This window comes from Rhipicephalus microplus, chromosome 4, assembly GCF_043290135.1.
Source record: "Rhipicephalus microplus isolate Deutch F79 chromosome 4, USDA_Rmic, whole genome shotgun sequence".
NCBI lineage: Eukaryota > Metazoa > Arthropoda > Arachnida > Ixodida > Ixodidae > Rhipicephalus > Rhipicephalus microplus.
Window position 1 is genome coordinate 40,787,706 of NC_134703.1, and position 18,470 is coordinate 40,806,175.

At 46.2% G+C, this 18,470-nt stretch overlaps 1 protein-coding gene across 1 annotated transcript in view; it reads left to right on the plus strand.

The window, feature by feature from the left end:
* The first annotated feature begins 289 nt into the window (after window positions 1-289).
* Window positions 290-18,470, plus strand: part of LOC119171909 (ceramide synthase 1) — a 31,302-nt gene continuing 13,121 nt past the window's right edge. The window contains exons 1-3 of the mRNA XM_037422792.2: window positions 290-631; window positions 8,573-8,735; window positions 11,106-11,286. Of these exons, the coding sequence (XP_037278689.1) occupies window positions 395-631; window positions 8,573-8,735; window positions 11,106-11,286 (581 nt within the window). The 5' untranslated portion in view covers window positions 290-394. The remainder of the gene's footprint in view (window positions 632-8,572; window positions 8,736-11,105; window positions 11,287-18,470) is intronic.

An 18,470-nucleotide genomic window follows, 5' to 3' on the forward strand; every position in this document is an offset into this window, starting at 1 on the left:
GGTATGTGAAGGACGTGTGAGTCGGGCGTGCTTACTGAGCTGCTCATGCCATTCGTTACGGCGTAAACAACACACGAAACAGAGCATATCCGCTATGATACCAAGCGTCTCGTGTGCGTTCAAAATGCTCAATTGACTCACAGTGCGCGCGTCACGGATAGCGCGATATGATCGCGTCGTTGATTCGGCCTGCGGAGCGGCGGCGGTAGGTGTTCAGTGACAGGGAAGCGCGTTCCCCAGGGACTTTATTCCCCAGGCAGCCGACCGCGCCCTCTCGCGCGGACAGCCCGAAGGTGCAGCAGCAGCGCATTCGTTGGGCCGGCGGCATACGGGCAAGCGAGGGTCCGCACGGAACTACGGGTTCGTGGGGGTGTGGTGGTGGTGCTGTCAAGCCATGTCCGGCGACGACGGCCAGTGGGAGGTCGTACCTTCGTATCTCGACGTGCTGCGGGGCGTGTACAACGTGTGCCACTACGGACTCTACGTGACTAACGGCTCCGAGTCCGTCAGTGCCACTGGGCCTCATCGACGTTCTTGGCCCTTCATACCGCTCGAGGATGTCTTCGTGGTCCTCGTGCTGGCCGTCCTTTGGACTCTGATCAGGCGGTTGCTCACCGATCGTGTCTTTAAGGTAATGCCGCGACCGCGCGCCTTCGCCTGTTGCTGTCGCAGTTTCATCTCAAGGCGTGCTTTGCTCGCCGCGCGCTCCCCTCCCATTGCTGTGCGTGCGTCGTCGGCCGGCTTGTCACAAGGCGAGTGGACGCGCCCACCGCCTGAAATCGGGTACACTCCGTTCACACAGGGCACACGCTCGCCCCTTGCGGCTGCCCCTGCCAGGGGTGCCTTTCACTGGGCCTGGCTAGCTTTCGGCGATGCGCACCGTCGATTGCGTGTCCGTTCGCAAGGCTGATCGCAGACACGTTGGGATAGAGGCAACAACGCTATCGCCACGAGTTGAGCAATCGCGTGACCGATAGCGACGAATGTTTTGGTCATTGTTCTCATGGGAAAAAACGGCCCGCATTTGAATAGCGTGGCGCCTACGCGGTAGTTCTCGTATTGTTTGCTTCCGCGTGAGATACTCCGACAGCCTCTATTTACACAATGGTCGTTCGTTTTGGAAAACGAAACTTGCTTCGACGAATGCTCGCCTTCACTGCCTACCAGTGCCATTTGCTGATGGGCGTTTTTCACCCCCCCCCCCTCCCCACCCCACACCTTGCGACCATTTCTCTCATTTGACACTTCGCTTGCAGCGCCTTTCCGCCCTCCTTCTTCCTGCAGTTATGATTGGTCTGTTCTCGTGACTACATTCTTACGTAATATCGTTCCATACTACGGACCGACTTTCTTTTTATGTTTGGTAGCCTCAACTCCACAATGTGCGCATTAGTGCGACATCTTGCTCACTGACTATTGAATTAATATATATTTTAGAAAAGCGACTACTAAAGTGTTGGTTATAAACGTGCTTAATTATTATAGTACTCATCTATCCTAGAATTATGTGACGGGACATGTGGTACAGTCCACACACATAAAATGGGCGAGGACATTGCAAAAACATGAAAGTACTCAGAAAAATTAACCAGTACTTGTATTTAATGATGCACTGTGGTTGTGGAATTATGCACTTGAGTGCAGTGTCTCGGGTCTTGTCCACCTTGAAATTCTTATTCACATGCATCACGAAAACGATTGTGCAAGTAAAGGCAAATGAATAAGTTGTTCAATCCATGGCCCCGTGATTATGATGTTCATCGCAGTCCACTGTAGTTGTTTAGAGACACTAGTACAAACTATGAATCTCTAAGGAATGCAACATCATAAGATGAGACATCATGAATCTTTCTTCTTGCTTAATGAATGTTATGTTGAGCCACCATAATAATGCAAATGAAAGTCGTGGTTATTGGGTTACATGTTTGCAAAAAGGCAAAAAAAACTGATACCTGATAACATTGCCACTGTACAAGTAATGTCATGGGGTTGTAAATGTGGTAAAACAACAATTAATAAAATAATAATAATGTAGTACGAATACGACAACAACCTCTGTACCTGTGTAAAAGCACAGCAATGAATATAATGTTTCGAGAACATTCTGAAAGATGAGTTCAATGAATCTGGTTCATCGCTGGACAAAATGCAAGTTTTTTTTTTTTTTTGTCAGTAAGGTCCCCAAATCTGGTGAAAACTATTCTTAGGCAGTCTTTCTATCACCCGGACTAACTAGGAGGCGAGCAGATTGAGGTTAAGTTAATAGACAACTCAAAGCAGAAGGACACTGGGATGGTAAATCCGTTACATGGAAACCTGCAAAGTTTAGGAAGTTTAATGAAAGAGAAGACTGCCATGTATATGAGTGTATCACGAAGCTACAGCTATAGTTTGGTGGCTCAGTGCTTTGTCCATTTGTAAACAAAGCTACCATGGAGCTGGTATGAAGGTGAAAGTATTTGTAGTAAAAGTGTGGATTGTCATAAATGAACATGAATGAAAGGTGGATGATTACACAGCAATGTTCTATATGTGAGGATCAGCTTTTCTTTCTTTTAAGCAGTACTGGTTACTCTGCTTCACTGGCTCTGGCACAGTACATTCAGATGCAGAGCAAAAAGGCACGGTTGATATATTTGTGTTAATGAAAGACAACACTGCTTATTATCCCAGTGCAATGCTGAGTGATACAAGCGTGTTACTTGGAGTGTCACACTTCTGGCAAATTTCGTGCCCAGTGTTGGCTCTGGGAATGCCTAGCTGATGCATTATAGTGTATGATGAAGGCAAGAGCCTCTGCATTGCATTGTGGCTGCATTCGGTTCTTTAGTGTTCAGCCAGAAGTCACTAGCTGCTCAAGAGAGTGTCAACTGTCATGTGTTTGTGTAACCTCTGAACACTGTATACACTGAGCCATTGACAATACTGTCACCTTCATTTAGAAGTGTTAATATGCTGTATAATTTTTGAGATCTGCTTTGTGAAATTGATTGGAGGGTCACATGGTGTTGGTAAAAGCAATTTGACCGGATCTCTCAACAGGAAGTGCGGCCTACTGATCTACTAAAAAAAAAAGCATGCAGTCCAAAGTCTACTAGTGTTTAGCAATGCCATGGAAACTCAGATAAGAAAACTTGAGGGGCTGGCTAGGAGAAGCAGTGTTCAGAATGGCAGGAAGATTAGGCTGAGCGACGAGATTAACTTTGTAGGCTTAGGATGAAGCCGTCTGACGCAAGGCAAGTGATTAGACAGCAGGGAGAAGCACTTGTCACACCCTAAAAATGAGGTGATGATGCTGATGATAGTGCTTCTGTGCTGAAAACTCCACAAGTTAATTGCCTTCATGGAAGGCTGATCATGAGAAAGGAAGTTCAACTGGCATTATTTTTTGTCATGTTATGCCATAGCTTCTTCATGAACCAGGTGTTTTTTCATGACTTATCTACACTGGGTATTTGTTTTAGTTAAGTTTAATTTCAGTGCAGCAGCTTCATGTGTACACACCATCTTATTTATATAGTTACGAGTATCATTGTTAAAATTAAGCTAATCCAAAATGCCTGATTATGAGTTAGATGTGGTAGCTCTTTATTTCTAATGAATGCTTTATAGAAATAGCAAAGATAATAACTTTGGATTGTTTCACTATTCAGACAATTAAAATACTGCTTGAAACTTTATATTAAATTACTGAAAAAATATGATTAAACAAATTACTTAAGCTGAGGTGCACAAGAAATCTAAGTACAAAAGGAAGATACCTAGACACAGTACAGTTTAAACAAACAGTTTAAGGAAAGTGGGAGCGATGTATGGATGCAATGTTTTCTTTTCAGCTGGCAATCATTTAGGCAGTGTTCGCACGTCGTTGGAGAGGAAGGTCGATGGTGAGAAGCAAGGCAAGGACTTTTGCCAGGTCGAGCACAGGGTCAAATAGGTCGATTTCGCTGTCACTGTGATGTACAACATTCCGCTTTCGTGTGGGAAGCGTTATGCTGGACAGACGGGGTGTTGTGTAAATAATAGGCTTATGGATCACAAAGCTTCTATAAAGAGACAACCGCGCTCCGTTTCTTTGCATTGTAGTGAATGCGGCTGCGCACCCTCGTTCGTCGATACGACAATGAAGTCTTAACTCGTGGATTGGATAGCGCGGGAATTCAAAGAAGCGTATTTTATAAACAAAACAGTGAGTCATGTGTCGCAAAACCCTCGGTCATGTTTGTTGCCGCTGAGGTAGCCTTTCTGGAAGCGCATCACTAATACAATCGGTTCATATAACCGCTTATATACGTCTGTTTGTTCCAATAAATTCTCAGTTCTTAGAGTGTGCTGTGTCTAGGTGTCTTCCTTTCGTACTTCAATTTCTCGCACACCTCAGTTTAAGATGAACTACCAATTTGCTCAGCAGTCCGTGCTTCTCAAATTGCTTAAAACGTGAGGTCCACATGGCTCTCACAAAAGTTTCAGTGCTGTCAATTGCATCATATGGGATATCCGAAGAAAGATGAAAATCGTATGTTGTGCATCGTACAGAGGTTTGACAATGATTTATGATTGACACTATTGCGAAACTGACCTTTAAGAAGCATAAGCTACGTTTGCAAAATATTTCAGGCTTTAAATAAGCGTGCTGCTTCGAGAAGCTAGTGCATTATTTTTTAAGGCACTAGTAGAGGGTATTATAAAGACAAAGGTCAATAAAAGGATGTTGTAACGCAGTATATTATAATAAATAGTAAACATAAGTACACCGTACAAGCTGGTAAACACAAAGGTCTAAAATTCAGGCGAGGCACATTGCACGAGCAAAGCAATATGTGAATAAAATAATGCATTACAATGCATACTTGTGTATAAGATTCACTAAAGATAGCTATAAAGGTAATATGCAGGGGTTGAAATATAGTAAATCATGTCAATAACTGTCTCCCAAGTGCAATGACACTCATCTGCATCAATGGACTGTTGTTTAATAAGGAGGGCATTTTCATTTTTCGTGTGTGTTTGAACAAAATTGCTTTAAAAAAGTTGAATGTTTGGTGAGTTATTGGTATTGCATGCCTGCATTCGTCCTTTCTGTTGTGCCATCTCGTAGCGGTATTCATGATATTACTGTGCTGGTTGATTTAGACTCCCCTATTTCCACTTCCTCATGCATCGCTGGCTCGTCCGACCAGCTGCGTTTGCAAAGCTTGTGATAATGACCTGGACGCCAGTTATGCAGGACTGTTCATACATTGTGACAGCATTTTATGGCCTGGCAGTCTTGCATTCCCCAATTGTTTCTCTATAACAGGTGGCAAAATATGAACCTGCTCAGTGTGTGTGTATATATATATATATATATATATATATATATATATATATATATATATAATGTGCTGCATGCATGTGGTTTGCATTTAACAATGCATATAGTCGTTGCAGTTCAGCTGAAACATTTAGGCCAAATACTGGGTGGCAACAGCTGCTGAAACAATAGAAGCTGACGTGGACACTATATGCTAGATAGAAATATTTGCGGAGTGATGGATGAAAGCCACTTGAACCAATAGTCTTGACAGTCTTGTAAATAGATGAGACATGGCTACTTTGTCCTTATCTCCTGCATGGTTTATTGGTTTATCTTTCAAGCTGGTTTATTTGTCATTTTCTTTCTAGGGTACATAATCTTCTTTCCTCCTCTATGTTGATAGGCTAGCCTGTTCCAGAAGTGTTTATTTGTGTAGTTGTGTTTGTGTGTATGTTATTAAATGAAAGTGTGGGTGATATTTGTTGTTCAGGACAAATGGCACATTAGTGGTGAATTATTATCGTCAGCCTATCTTTACGGCTGCTGCAGTATGAAGGCCTCTCCTGGTGATCTCCAACTGACCCCGTCTTGCACTAGATGATTCCTTGTTACAGCTGCAAATTTTATTATGTCATCACACCTCCTGACTTCAGAATCCACACGGGGCCTATAATATGAAAGAGTTAACTGGTATGAACTTGAGCCTGTTAGCATGGCCTCATAGCAGGAAACAGCATGGGAAAACAGGACAAGACATGGCACTGGCTACAACATGAGCATTTATGCAGATTAAAGGAAGCTGGCTTCTCTGACCAGTTCTTGTCAGCGTTGGTCGAAGTCATCCTAAAGAAGCATCGTAAGGTGGCGAGACCTTGTGTTGTAGATTTCAGGGCAAGAGTGGTGGTCATGCTCTATGCGCATGGTGTTTCGAACTAGATCAAAAAGGCTGCTGCACATGCCAGCATAAGGGTGGCATTCTCGGTGCCAAACAAACTTTTTTTTATGCACGAAAGTGAGCGGCCCTCACCCTAACCCCGCCGTTTACAAGAAGCAAAATCCGATGCAGTTTGTGTCCTGCAAGAGTGCCGTTATCTATGAGCTAGCAGCATCTCATGATGGCCTTTACATGGAGCAGACATTGGGCGGCCTTTACACCAGTTGTTGATGCAGTGACTGGCTGTGGGAGCGCAAGGATGACCTCAGCCCAAAAACTGGCAGTCTGGCAATACATTGTGTCAACTGTGACTGCACTCCTAATTTTGCACAGGCATGCGTCTTGCACAGATATTCTTATTACCGCGCCTTGGAAACTTTGAAGCATTCACAATTCATCTGTTGGGCCATCGTGTGTTGGTGCTCCATCGATCATACAAACTGGCAAGGAGAAATTAGCTCCGCCTTTGAACATTGCATATTCAGGACTAGACAGGACGCACGTGTAGGGTTTCTCCTTTGCCAATTTTTTGTTTCTTTTTCCAGAAAAGCACGTAGATATTTGTACTTGCAAAATAAACGCTCATGTTGTGAGCCAGCACCAAGCTATGCCTGTCTTTCTTGTCCTGCTGGCCTGGGGAAAAATAATTTATAACCCATGCACCGCATTGTTACATACTGTGTAATATTTGATGTCATGCTGTATTACAAATTCATAAACGTCCATTGTCTTTATTTTATAAATACATCATAAAATATACGAAAGAAAGCGCTTCAATTGCAAGAAAATTTTTTATGCTGTTTGAATTGTTTGGGAACTTTACAAACTTGTGTCCACTGAGATGTTCAAAGTGTGTCGCATTGTTCATGAAAGTTTATTGTAAACATCAAACGAGAATCAACAATATATTATGTTTCAGAGCTCAGTACTGCAGCCAGCAATATTGATTTAGTTGGGTTTATTTATTGTGCACTGCTTTTTGTATGCTTTGTTCAATGACTGAAACATCCTGTGTGGTCAGTGCTTGCTATAGATGTAAAAGCTTTCGTTCCCTTGTTATGTCTTCATATCATATGTTTAGCTTAGTCTTATTTCATTTTGTTGATGCAAATCTGTTAACATTTCCAACGAAATGTGAAATCGAAAGTGAGAGGTAAGAGCATGTGTATTTGTTAAAAGTGTGACCGATATAATTTTGACCAGGATATTGGAGAGAAAAAAAAGGGGGGGGGGGGGGTGTTGATATGGTAACCCTTCACATAACTTTGTGCAAGTTTGCCTATGGAGATCATTGCCAATTTAATTGGCAGCGCAGAAATTTTGCAGTCAGCACATGTGAAAGCTGTCTGTTTTTCTTTTTTTTATTGACAATCATAAAAAGTGTTCACATGGCAGTCACGTTGAAACTGTGTGCAAGATACAAACCTCAGCATGTGCAGCTAGCTCTTCGTTTCCATGTTAATCATTACCGATTCTGCCATTTCTAGCCAAACGATATAGTGACTTTATAGTTTTACATCTCAAAACTGACATGATTACGAGGGGCACTGACTGGAGTGATCCATAAATTTTGACCACTTGGTGACGTTCTTCAACATGCACCTAAATCAAGTACAAAGGTTTAGCATTTCGGCTCCATTGTAACGTGGCTGCCACAGCCAGGATTCGATCTCGGGACCTTCAAGTCTGCAGTTGAGCATCGTAATCTCTAGACAATGGCAATGGGTAGTGGTTAGGGACCCTGGAACTGTTTTGACAATTTTTTAGAAACACATTGGGCCCGTAGACCAAGTCCTAAGGGTAATTGGAGACTGATTTGAGCTCTCTGCGTAAACTGTGTAACTTATTACAACGCTTTAAACCTGTGAATCACTCCAGATTGCTGCAACTCGGCCAAACACGTTTTCAACCGCCCATGCACCAAGCGACACGCTCTGCCCCACTGACGTCATCGTTTCCAGCTGATCTGATTGGTTGTGGAACGTGCAGCACAGATTGCCGGTATCGGATCGGTGGCAGGATTTACGCGAATGTGATCTCATGCCACATCGTGACACAGGCGCCGTGAAGGCTGAGCGTAGCCCTCAGCGCTTGAAGGAAGAATTGAGGGTGAGACGGAGCGGAGGAGGAGGGTACTTTTTTAGTACTCGTAGCTCCGTTTATAATAAGTGATTCGATTGAGCTCTGGTGGCAATGATTTGCTCCAGTAGTGGTCTAATCAAAAATGGAATGTGAAAAAAACCGTTTCAGGGACCCTTTAATGAAATGTGAAGCACATGCAAGATTGCTTATAAACTTGAAAATGAGTCCTTTAGGCGTCTCATGCGATTCTCTATATGCAGCCCTTGGGATGGCGGCTCTCCCTAGAGCCATCGAATGTAGCCAAGTTGCCTGAGAGCGCCTGGAAGCTGCTCTACTATGGATGTGTCTGGCTGCTCACCGTGTACATTGTGGTGCTCCAGGGAAAGTACCGCTTCTTCCAGCAGCCTTTCTCCGTTTGGGATGGTAAGCTACTATCATCTCTGCTGGAATGTTTATGTTTCGTATACCATTCTGCCCTTGTTGCAGAGTTTATTATACTTATCTTAAGGGGAACGGTAAGTGTTTGGTAGATGCACGAGAATGCCGACTTTTCATGGGCACGCTAAAGGTGTCGTAGAAGAGGGGGGGTTTTCAAGGTGTGACGGGTTATAAGCATTTAATGTGTGACAATGTTTTATTTTTACTGATAGCACATGCATGCTGCTGTTTTTTATTATTATTTATAGGTCGACAAATGTTATATGTTGAAAAATGCCATAAGGATCTAAAAATTGAATTAGGAGTTTTTCTTGGGGGGGGGGGGGGGGGGCTGGAAACAAGCTACAATTATGAGGCCTGCCATAGTAGTTGTTTATTGTGCGTCTATAAATCTAAATACCTCTTAGCTTTAGCATTTTAACCCATTCATAACATTTATGCCATTGCTGGGAATTGAAATATGTTTCTTTGTGGCTTATCAGAGCAACACCATAGCTTAGCCACCATGGTGGGTTACACTTGTCCAAGGTTGTATGCTGGTATCGTATGTGAGCACTGCTAATTAGTTTTCTTACTTGTTTTTTTCTACAAGAGTAAGCAAAACAAGGATGTTTTACTGACAAACAAAGGCTGTCTGAGATATCTTCATTCTATGAAAGCTTTATCTATTTGGAAGTGACCACGGAGTTGAAGAAGCCAACTGTAAATACCCTCAGAATATGCCTTGATATTCGATGAAAATGAGATTATTATTTACAGTGATACAGTCTATAGCAATGTTTGTGGTATTTTGATATTTTAGATTAACTGCTAAGGTTTCTAAATAGGGGCACAGTGGTTTGTATTGTGGTCAGCAGTAGTGCTGTTGCTGGATGACTTTGGTATGATGACATAATATTGTACGAAATAACTGTGTCTTTCTTGGCCAACATTGGCCCTTACACCATTATGTCCCATCATCATTACCACCTATGAATGTAACTTGCTATAATTAGGTGTACATCACACACTGTTTAAAGCCAAATTCTTTATATTTTATAGCCTCTTGTATTCCTTATTCTGTGTTCATTGTCATGCAAAGAAAGTTCGCTTGGACATATGATGTGGCATATGCAGCAACAAGTGTGCTTGCAGAACTGTCGCATCATTCGCCAAGTGGGGAGAATTACGTTGCAGCACATGCTAGTTCATATGAATGTTATTTATGATTACTCATTCAAGCTGAAATTCATAACTACTGCTTGTTAGTTTTCATGAAACTACATGCTTTCAAGTAGCAATGCACTGAATTGCACGTCATTTGCAAAAGTACAGATCACCCTTGTGAAAGCATCATTTCGAGTTCAAGAACTTGGCTTGGTTTGGTCAAGTGTATGTCTACAGCTAAGAAAATGCTCCAGCAGCAAATTTTCTCCTGGAAGTGAGCAGCAGCTTCCACTTTTTCACTCACACAATATTATGAGACAGAACAGACCAGAGAACGTCTGCAGATACTTGTCTTGGTTTGATGACTGATAGCTGTGTGTGAAAGCACAATGGGCATTTCTAACTCTTGCAATAATCTATGGCACTTGCAGTTGGCAAAAGTATGACCATTGAGGCTAGCTTATCATCTCCGGTAAAGTTGATCGCTAGGATACTCGATTTTGTGTCACTCATTGATCATCACTCTACTAAGCCGCGATGCAAAATGCTCGTGCGAATTTTGCACGTTGCAGAAATCTGCTTAAAAGTGAAGCGGTCATTGCTGTTTGCGGTACCTGTTATTTTTGTTTAGCAACCATTCACAAGTAGAGAGCACAATAATGCGTTACATGTTTTCATTATGAAAAACTTAGTCAACGTAATTTTTTGGTGCTCGATCATGCAAATTAGCATTTACTTCCATGCAAACTCTTGATCACAGTAACAGCTGCTCTCTGTGGTGCTCCATATATATGGTCCTAAAGCAGCATAGATAAACAGCGATCTTTGTTGGTGTCACGATACAACTTTGATGTTGCGGTTGCAATGCCATACTCATGGATAGTAGATATCTGGGTTAATCCCATCTATTGGTGTCTACATTTATCTGTGTCACTAAAGTGTTCTAGGGTTATGCATATAAAGTTTAGAATTTTAGTGGAGATATATCCACAACACATTTACATATTTTTGATACCTACGAAGTTCTAAACTGAAAAAGTGCCACCTATTTTTCACTGAATACGCGGCAGCAGTATTGCCAATGCTAATCTCAAGTAAATTGAAGTTGGATACCTGTCATCTGGTATTGTGGGCATCTTTTTAAGTATGTGCGGAGTTACTCAGTTTGCCGTGTATCTCGCTGGTGCTAACCAAAGCAAATTTCTGCAGGCTGGTCCCCGGAGGTGACTGTTCCTTCGGACATCTGGTGGATATACGCTGTACAGTCTAGCTACTATGTGCATGGTATGTATGCCGTATTGTATCAAGACCTGTGGCGCAAGGACTCGGCCGTCATGCTAGCACATCACAGCCTAACATTGGTGCTGCTCGGCATGTCCTACACATTCAGGTACTGGACTGAGTTGTTTGTTTTCAACTGAGCGACACACATAGTGGAGGACCATAGTTGATGTGCAATTCTATGTTCCAATATGTTGCCTGGCGATGTTAGTTCTTATTTTTAACTCCAGTCGACAGGTGCTGGCTTTTGGTTTATGCTGTATCCGTTCTTCAGTATGTTCTTGCTTCGCTACTGCGATAACCTCTTCTTTGAGGGTCGAAGCATGTATGAATGAAAATGATTAACTATTATGAAAGTCACTAATGTGAAAAATGAGTGCACCTCTGCGTGTTTCTTTTTTACGTTGCCTAACAACAGAAGTGCCAATATCATGAAGTTGTGTAGGTAAACTACTTTGATATTACCGAAGCTTACAATCAGAATTATTATAATAACTGTTGAATGTCGCAGTTACGTTCCGTTTGGTTCTTTCCACTCGCCTCTCGCTTGTTGTGCGACATTTGCTGCAGCCGCCAAGGAAGCCGAAGACGAGAACTTTTCATCTGCTGGCACCTTGAGGAAACGACCGCTCCGACATCATCTGGATATAGAGACGTTGATTCGTTTCTTTCCTTTTTTCTCTTCTCTCTCTGCACCCCTGGTTTTATCCCCTGTCTCCCCATTCAACCACTCTTACAGTCCAATCGTAACGCACCACTCTTATAGTCCAATAAAAACGCAAAGATGTGTCTCTCCTCGCCACAACCTCGAAGACCCACCGCCTCTTGCCCACTCATCGGTTCTCCGCCGTCGCTGAGGTTTCTTTCACACTGGTTCCCGGAATGGTCGACGACGGGCGTTGCCAGGTCGTGGAAAAGCGCTTACGAGTAAGTTCCCGCGATGCCGGGTTGACAGGCCATCAATACAATTGGCCCCTGCACCAATGTCGTCGCCTCCGCTGATTCTGATTGTCCGGCGGACGCGTACGTGTACCTTCCACGTGTACCGGCCACCTGCAGCCTGGCTTGGTCTCCTGTAAGGCGCCATAATTGAGCCCGACAGCGGCACGAGAGTTGTCGCGTCCTTTGTGGCCAGCAGACAGTCATCGTCCCGCATTCCGGTGGCCCTGCTTCCTTGTTGGCGAGGGGTCGCCGGCCGCTGGGTGGGTAACATAAGGTATTCGGGGAACGCACGAAGTTCGAGCCCAACATCTCCCCTTCAACTGTGTTGCACTGTATCTATGACATGCGACACAAACACAACCGCATATGCACACATGTTCACTGGCTCGACACGTGAGGCACCAACTGTCACTCGTACCTCGTTGACTCCGTCGCGCGCACGCGCTAACAAAGCATACACCCCCTTTAACTCACCGTCCCTTTTCTGCGTCATCGTTAGGAGTCACTAACCGCGACATTGCGTCGGCATTAGCGTTTAGACACCCCTTTTTGTGTTCAATTTCCAGGTTATACTTCTGTAGTGCCAACGCCCAGCGTGTCAGCCTAGCGCTCTGCGGAGTGGTTAGAGTCAGAAATTTGAGTGGGTTATGATCGGTAATCACCTTGATTTTAGCGCCAAACAGCCAAACATCCAACTTCCCCAGTGCCCAAATGATTGCATAAGCTTCCTTTTCTATTGTGGCCCATCGGGTCTGAGCCAGGCTAAGCTTCTTGCTCAGAAAAGCGATAGGGCGCTTCTTGCCCACCAGATTCTGCTGTGCCAGGCACGCACCAACGGCGTAATCGCATGCATCTGTGGCGAGGATAGATTCTTTCCTCGGATCTGGTGCCTGCAACGCCGACGCCTGCACTAGACAGTTTTTCGCCTTGTCAAAAGCTTCCTGCGCCTCTGCATTCCAAGGTAATTTCTGCGGAATACGTCGGCCAGTTAGGTTAGTCAGAGGCATAACGACTTTGGAGTACTCGGGCACGTAGTCCCTAAAATAGTTGGCTAGCCCTAAGAAACTACGAAGTTGTCCCTTTGTTTCGGGAGCCGGGATCTGCTTTATTGCCTTGACCTTCTCTGGATCGCCTTCGAATATCACTCCTACTGCAGTTACTCGGGCGTGATATGCGCGAAGCTTGCTAGCATGAATGGTTCTGCGTGAACCGTCCTCGAGCTCATCTAAATAACTGTACGGTCGCAGTTTTTCGACCACTGTGATCGGTCCCTTCCACTTCGCCACTAGCTTCCCCTCTCCTTCCTTCTCGAGCCATAGTACTTGGTCCCCTGTGTCAAACTGTTCGTCTGTGGCCCTTAAGTTATAGCGTCCTACGTACTCCTTCTGAGTGAGTTCACTCTGTCGGGTGGCTCCTTCGCTAGCTTTTTCCAAACTACTTCGGAGCTTCGCAAGATATTCCGCTGCTGGCATACCCAATGATTCCGGCAGTTCCCAGTCTCCTGACCAAGTCCTTTTGAGAATGAATAGGGGCCCGTTCGGCACCCACCCGTACATGAGCTCGGTGACCGCCCTGTAGTCGCTTGTGGGACCTCACGATATGCTCATAACAAAAACAGAATCATTCTATCCCACTCGCGTCCATGTTCGCCGACTATGTGAGAAAGCATTCCTTTGAACGTGCCGTTCCAGCGCTCGACTAAGCCGTTGCTTTGCGGGTGATCGGGCATGAAAAATCTCGGAGTTGCCCCAAGTCTTTGCAACATCTCCTGTGTCAACCTCGACGTAAAGTTGGTGCCCTGATCCGAGCGAATTGTCTCTGGCACCCCGTGTTGAGAAAATATCTGCTCTCCTAAATGACCTGCCCATGGTGAATCGTGAGCCATTTTCAGCACTTCTTTGTGCCTGTGTGATGGTAGCACTAACTGTTTGCAGATGCGACCCGTGAGGTGTTCCTGATGATACAATAGCTCGTCTTGAACGAGCATGCCATGCGTTCCGGCCTTTGCCTGCGCCCAAGCATCTCGCAAAGCCGTGTCTGCTTCCTGAGCCTCACGAAACTCCTGTCGTTTGCTTTTGACCGGCTCGGAACCTTCGCTGTTGCTTTCCGCGGTTATGACGCTTGCCATCGCCCGTTGCTCCTCGCATGCCTCATCTGACAGCTCTACTATAACTTCGGTCTCCTCGACTGCTGAACACTCGTCTGACACTATGTCACGTTTAACCCTTTCCTCGAGAAGCTGTGCGTAATCGTTGGGCATGATCAGCGCGTCGGTGCCGTCTAGCAGCTTATCTGTGATTGCACAAAGCACGGCCGACTGCACCGCCTCGGATATCACGTAAGGACTTCCTTCAGAAGCTATGAGCGGCTCGTAAGCCAACTCAGCGGTTACCTGCTGCCCGAACGCTCCCGTCAACTTTATCTGCAAACCCGTACCATCGTACTGAGGTACCACTGCCTTTCTGATGACGCTCACCTCCGCTCCTGAGTCTACCACGGCATTTAATGATCGACCTGAGCTCTTAAGCTTTACAGTTTCCAGTGACGGTTGTTTCTGCTCTTTACGCTGCCACAACCTGTCTGCCATTGCTATTTCTGACCCGAATGCAGAAGCCGTCACCCTCGCGACCACTGGACCGTTTTCTTGTCCTGCTGGCCTAGTGCCTTGCCTTGCACCTGAGCCCTTATTGGGGCAATTTCTGGCAATGTGGTCGGCACCCTTACACTCAAAACATCGCATTTTCCCTTTTCCGTCCGTGGATGCATCTACCAATGTTTTAGCTTTCTTTTGCCACTCCTCTACATTTGCCTTCTTTTGTGCTGCCTTGCACTTTTCACTCTCCTCGAATCTCTCCGCGAGCCTAGCCACGCCACTGGGCAGCAAAAAGGACTCCTGTCGATTACAAATGACATGCGCTCTCGCTTCCGGGCTCAAACATTCTTTCAAGCGATCCGCGACGACTAGCTGCTTGAGTTCCTTGAACGTGCCTACCTTTGAACTCTGGACATAATAGTCGAAATAATTCTCAAGTCGCACGGCAAACTGCTCCCAGGACTTCCTTTCTCCCTTTTTCGATCCCGCAAACAGCCTCTTGTACTCCACCGTCGTAAGCCTGAGACCCTCCAAAATGCTTGACTTAAGCTTAACATAAGCTTTGCGCTCCTCTGCTGTAAGCCTGCACAGCAGCCCGCGGGCCCTTTCACTCAACTGTGGCAACACTAGCCCGGCCCACCATTCGCTCGGAACTTCATACGACTCGAGCGTTGCCTCAACATTCTCGAACCACATTGGCGCAAGCGCCTCTTGGTTCGGCATAGGTGCCAGTACACCCCTTAACAAGCTTGCGAATTTCACTCGCCTGTCTTCCTCTGACCTTCCGCCAAGCGCTACGCTGTCATCGCTCTCGTTGGACTCTGCCCCATTACGGGCTCGTAGCCGCTGGCTTTCCAGCATCAAACGCTGCTTTTCCGTTTCTGCCTCAGCAATATTTAATTTAAGCTGGAGCAGCGCTAGCTGCTGTTCTGACGCCGTATCTGACGTGACACTACCATGACCCCCCGTGCCGCTGTCGGCGACTCCCAACGCCTGCAAGTTTCCTGCCCCGTCCCCGTTCATTTCCGAGTTGTCCCTTTCTCTGTCTCGCAAGTTGTAATGCTTTGTCATCGCCTGCACCCAACAGAAAATCAAGAGGTACCCGCCTGAAGTAACCTTGCGGTGCGCTCTTCCTCCTCGGAGTCCGGTGGACTAGCCTTGCTTCGTTGATCCCGCAGCGTAGTAGTCAGTTGAAGGTGGTTGTCGTCAGTCTCGGCCGATGTCACTCCCCGCTGTCCTCCTCAGTTCAGCCATGCAGATCCTGCCGACTGCGCCAGTTACGTTCCATTTGGTTCTTTCCACTCGCCTCTCGCTTGTTGTGCGACATTTGCTGCGGCCGCCAAGGAAGCCGAAGACGAGAACTTTTCATCTGCTGGCACCTTGAGGAAACGACCGCTCCGACATCATCTGGATATAGAGACGTTTATTCGTTTCTTTCCTTTTTTTCTCTTCTCTCTCTGCACCCCTGGTTTTATCCCCTGTCTCCCCATTCAACCACTCTTACAGTCCAATCATAACGCACCACTCTTATAGTCCAATAAAAACGCACAGATGTGTCTCTCCTCGCCACAACCTCGAAGACCCACCGCCTCTTGCTCACTCATCGGTTCTCCGTCGTCGCTGAGGTTTCTTTCACACCGGTTCCCGGAATGGTCGACGACGGGCGTTGCCAGGTCGTGGAAAAGCGCCTACGAGTAAGTTCCCGCGATGCCGGGTTGACAGGCCATCAATACAATTGGCCCCTGCACCAATGTCGTCGCCTCCGCTGATTCTGATTGTCCGGCGGACGCGTACGTGTTCCTTCCACGTGTATCTTGTGTACCGGCCACCTGCAGCCTGGCTTGGTCTCCTGTAAGGCGCCATAATTGAGCTTGACAGCGGCACGGGAGTTGTTGCGTCCTTTGTGGCCAGCAGACAGTCATCGTCCCGCATTCCGGTGGCCCTGCTTCCTTGTTGGCGAGGGGTCGCCGGCCGCTGGGTGGGTAACATAAGGTATTCGGGGAACGCACGAAGTTCGAGCCCAACAGTCGCTTTATCTATTTTGAACAGTGTCTAGTGACTAGTGTAAGGTGGGCATGTTTCATGAATCTAACTCCTTTACCGTATATTTGCGCGTATAATCCGACCCTGCATATAATCCGCACCCCCACTTTCAGCTCACCGAGAAGGAAAAAAAAAATCCTCGCGTATTGCCCGCACATTTGATATACAGGAAAGGCTGTACAAAAGCTACTGCTCAAGCAACATAGCACATATGTAGACAGAAAAAGCTTTATTTAGCAAGCAGAATACGCTGTCGGCAAGGCCAGTCACAATTTACTCACTGTCGCAGCTCTCGCTAGAGCTATCACTTGAGCCACAGTCCTCACTATTATGCACAAGGTCATCTTCGGTTCCATCCGTGTTGTTTGTGATGCAGCATTTCTTGAAACTTTTTCGCACCATCTCACCTGGAATGGCCTTCCATGCCTCGACAATCCACTTGCAGAATAGGGCAATGTCAGGCCTTCGGACTCGTCCTGTCAGCGTCAAGTCGTAGCAACCTTCGGCCATTCACTTGGCATAATAGCGCTTGACATGCACTTTGAAGGGCTTGTTAAGCGACACATCTAGAGGCTGCAACATTGACGTCATTCCACCGGGAATAACAACTAAGGCGGTGCCGTTGCGTGAAAGGCGGTTCTTCACTTCCTCAGTTGTGTGGCCGCGGAACGAGTCAAGAACGAGCATGGGCCTCTTTGCGAGCATCGCACCGGGCCTCTTCTCCCATACCGTCTTGATCCAGTCTACGAACAAGTCACTGTTCATCCACGCGTTCTCGTGTGCGTGCACCACCACACCGGCAGGCAAATTAACCTTTGGTAGAGTTTTCCTTTTCAAGATGACGTACGGTCGCAGTTGCGTGCCGTCGGCGAGGGCACAAAGCAAGACTGTGATGCGCAGTTTCGTGTTCCCGCCGGTCAGCACGCTCACCGAACTGCTGCCCGTCTTCTCAATCGTTGTGTTCAACGGCATTTCAAAATAAACAGGAGTTTCATCCACATTGCCGATTTGCGAGAAAATGTAATTGTGCTGCTTTCGCAGGCCAATTACATATCTCTGGTACTTGAGTAGCTTCTCCTCATAAGAAGCCAGCAAGCGTTGACATATTGTAGTTCGCCGTCTGATTGAGAGCCCTTGCCGCTTCATAAAGCGGTGCAGCCATCCGCGGCTCGCACGGAACTCCCTCGAAAGTTGCCGCGCTTCCACTTGGGCCATCTCGGTCGATACGGCGTGACCCCTGCTTCTCACATCTTCGATGAACTTTACTAGCTCCGCCTACAGCTCAGGGTAGGCACCGGTCTTGGGGCCACGAAATGACCTACAGTCGCGGTGCGCGGCTTGTAGGCTCTCTTTCTTTCTCCACAGTCGCACGCAGGACTCGTCCACATCGTGCCGTCTTCCCGCTTCGCGATTTCCAAATTTCTCGGCGACGTCGATGATCTTAAGCTTTTGCTGTGCCGTGAAGGCCTGCCGCCGTACGCTACTTATGGTGACAGAACAGATCGACTTAGGCTTGGCGAACGGGTCGAGATGTGGAGAACTAGCGGTATCAGCGAGGTAAAGAGCGCTCACACTCGGCGACAACTTGACAGCACTACCCCTTCTAGTACACTGTAACAGCACCCTGGAAACAACTGCTACCACATTAAAAAATAGTACATTAATTTACTGATAATCTCTATAGGCACTATAACATCTCATTTGCCTTGCTGAAA